Genomic DNA, 1,289 nt, shown 5'->3' on the forward strand with positions numbered 1-1,289 from the left:
GATCCCGTCCCCTCTCCCGCAGGTGACAAACGCTTCGAGTGCGCGCAGTGCCAGAAACGCTTCATGCGCTCCGACCACCTGACCAAGCACTACAAAACCCACCTGGTCACCAAGAACTTGTAGGAGAGAGAGACAGAAATTCCCTCCCATCCCAAATCCCAGGAGGGACCTCGGGGACCTCCCCACCCTCCCGACCGTGCACAGCACCCCCAAAAAAAATGGGGTGGGGGGTCCCTGTGACCCCCACAGGCTCAAGGGGGGGTGAGCAGAGCCCCCCCAGAGCCCCCCAGGATGTGGGGCAGGAGAAGGGGACGCCCAAGAGAGGCTCCACAGCACATTCCTACTTTATATTTAAAGTCTATAAATAGCTATAAATATCTATATAACCCCTTTGGAAAAAAATCCCTGTTTTTCTATGGAGATCGTTGCCTTACACTCCCCCTCTCCCAGATCCCCGTGGATCATGAGTGCTTTTTTTAAAATCTAATTTAATCCCCTGGATTTCTTTCCTAAAACTCAATTTTTTATTTTTTTTTTTCTCCCCCCCTCTCTCCCAATTTTTATTTCTGAGCAACTATTTTTTTTAATTTTGGGATTTCATCCCTTTTTTTTTTTGTTTTTTTTTTGTGGGAGTTGTGTTTTTTTCCTGTTTATTTTTTTCCTGTTTATTTTTTTCCTGTTTATTTTTTTCCTGTATTTTTTTTTTCATTTCATTTCCTTTTGTTTTTATTTTTTGGGGGGTTTTCTTCATTATTTTTTTTTTAAATTTCAGGACTTCACCCCCTTTTTTCCTATTTCCCCCCCCTTTTTCCTGCCCAGTGTGTGCAGATCCCCTGTACAGTGTACATTGTATCATAGATTATATTGCTTTGGAGCTTTTAAATTAAACAAAATCCACTTTATTTTTTAGTTGTTGTTCCCGTTTTCCCTGGATTATGTGATGGATCTGTTCCCAGTTTTCTGAGCTTTTCCTTGCTAAATAAATTTAGTCACCAGAGGCAAATCCAGGCTCCTTCCCTCTCTCTTTTTTCCTTTGTTTCCCCTGGGAATGTTCTGGAAAAGCGGGATTTGGTGGATGGGAATGCCCAAAATGGACGGAATTTGGAGTTATTTGTGGGAAAATTGATGCTCTGCTGTTGGTGTTTGTCCCCAGATCCTGGCCCTTGTCACAGGTCACAGCATCCCAAATGTCCCCAAATCCTGTCCCTTGTCACAGGTCACAGCATCCCAAATGTCCCCAAATCCCTGTCCCCAAATCCTGTCCCTTGTCACAGGTCACAGCATCCCAA

At 44.1% G+C, this 1,289-nt stretch overlaps 1 protein-coding gene across 1 annotated transcript in view; it reads left to right on the plus strand.

Annotated features, from left to right (window-relative positions):
• The window catches only part of SP2 (Sp2 transcription factor), a 20,496-nt gene extending 19,906 nt beyond the window's left edge, over positions 1-590 (plus strand). Inside the window, exon 6 of the mRNA XM_019005465.2 lies at positions 3-590. Coding sequence (XP_018861010.2) covers positions 3-123 — 121 coding nt within the window. The 3' untranslated portion in view covers positions 124-590. The remainder of the gene's footprint in view (positions 1-2) is intronic.
• The last annotated feature ends 699 nt before the right edge of the window (positions 591-1,289 follow it).

The sequence above is a fragment of the Parus major genome, unplaced genomic scaffold (genome assembly GCF_001522545.3).
Source record: "Parus major isolate Abel unplaced genomic scaffold, Parus_major1.1 Scaffold382, whole genome shotgun sequence".
NCBI lineage: Eukaryota > Metazoa > Chordata > Aves > Passeriformes > Paridae > Parus > Parus major.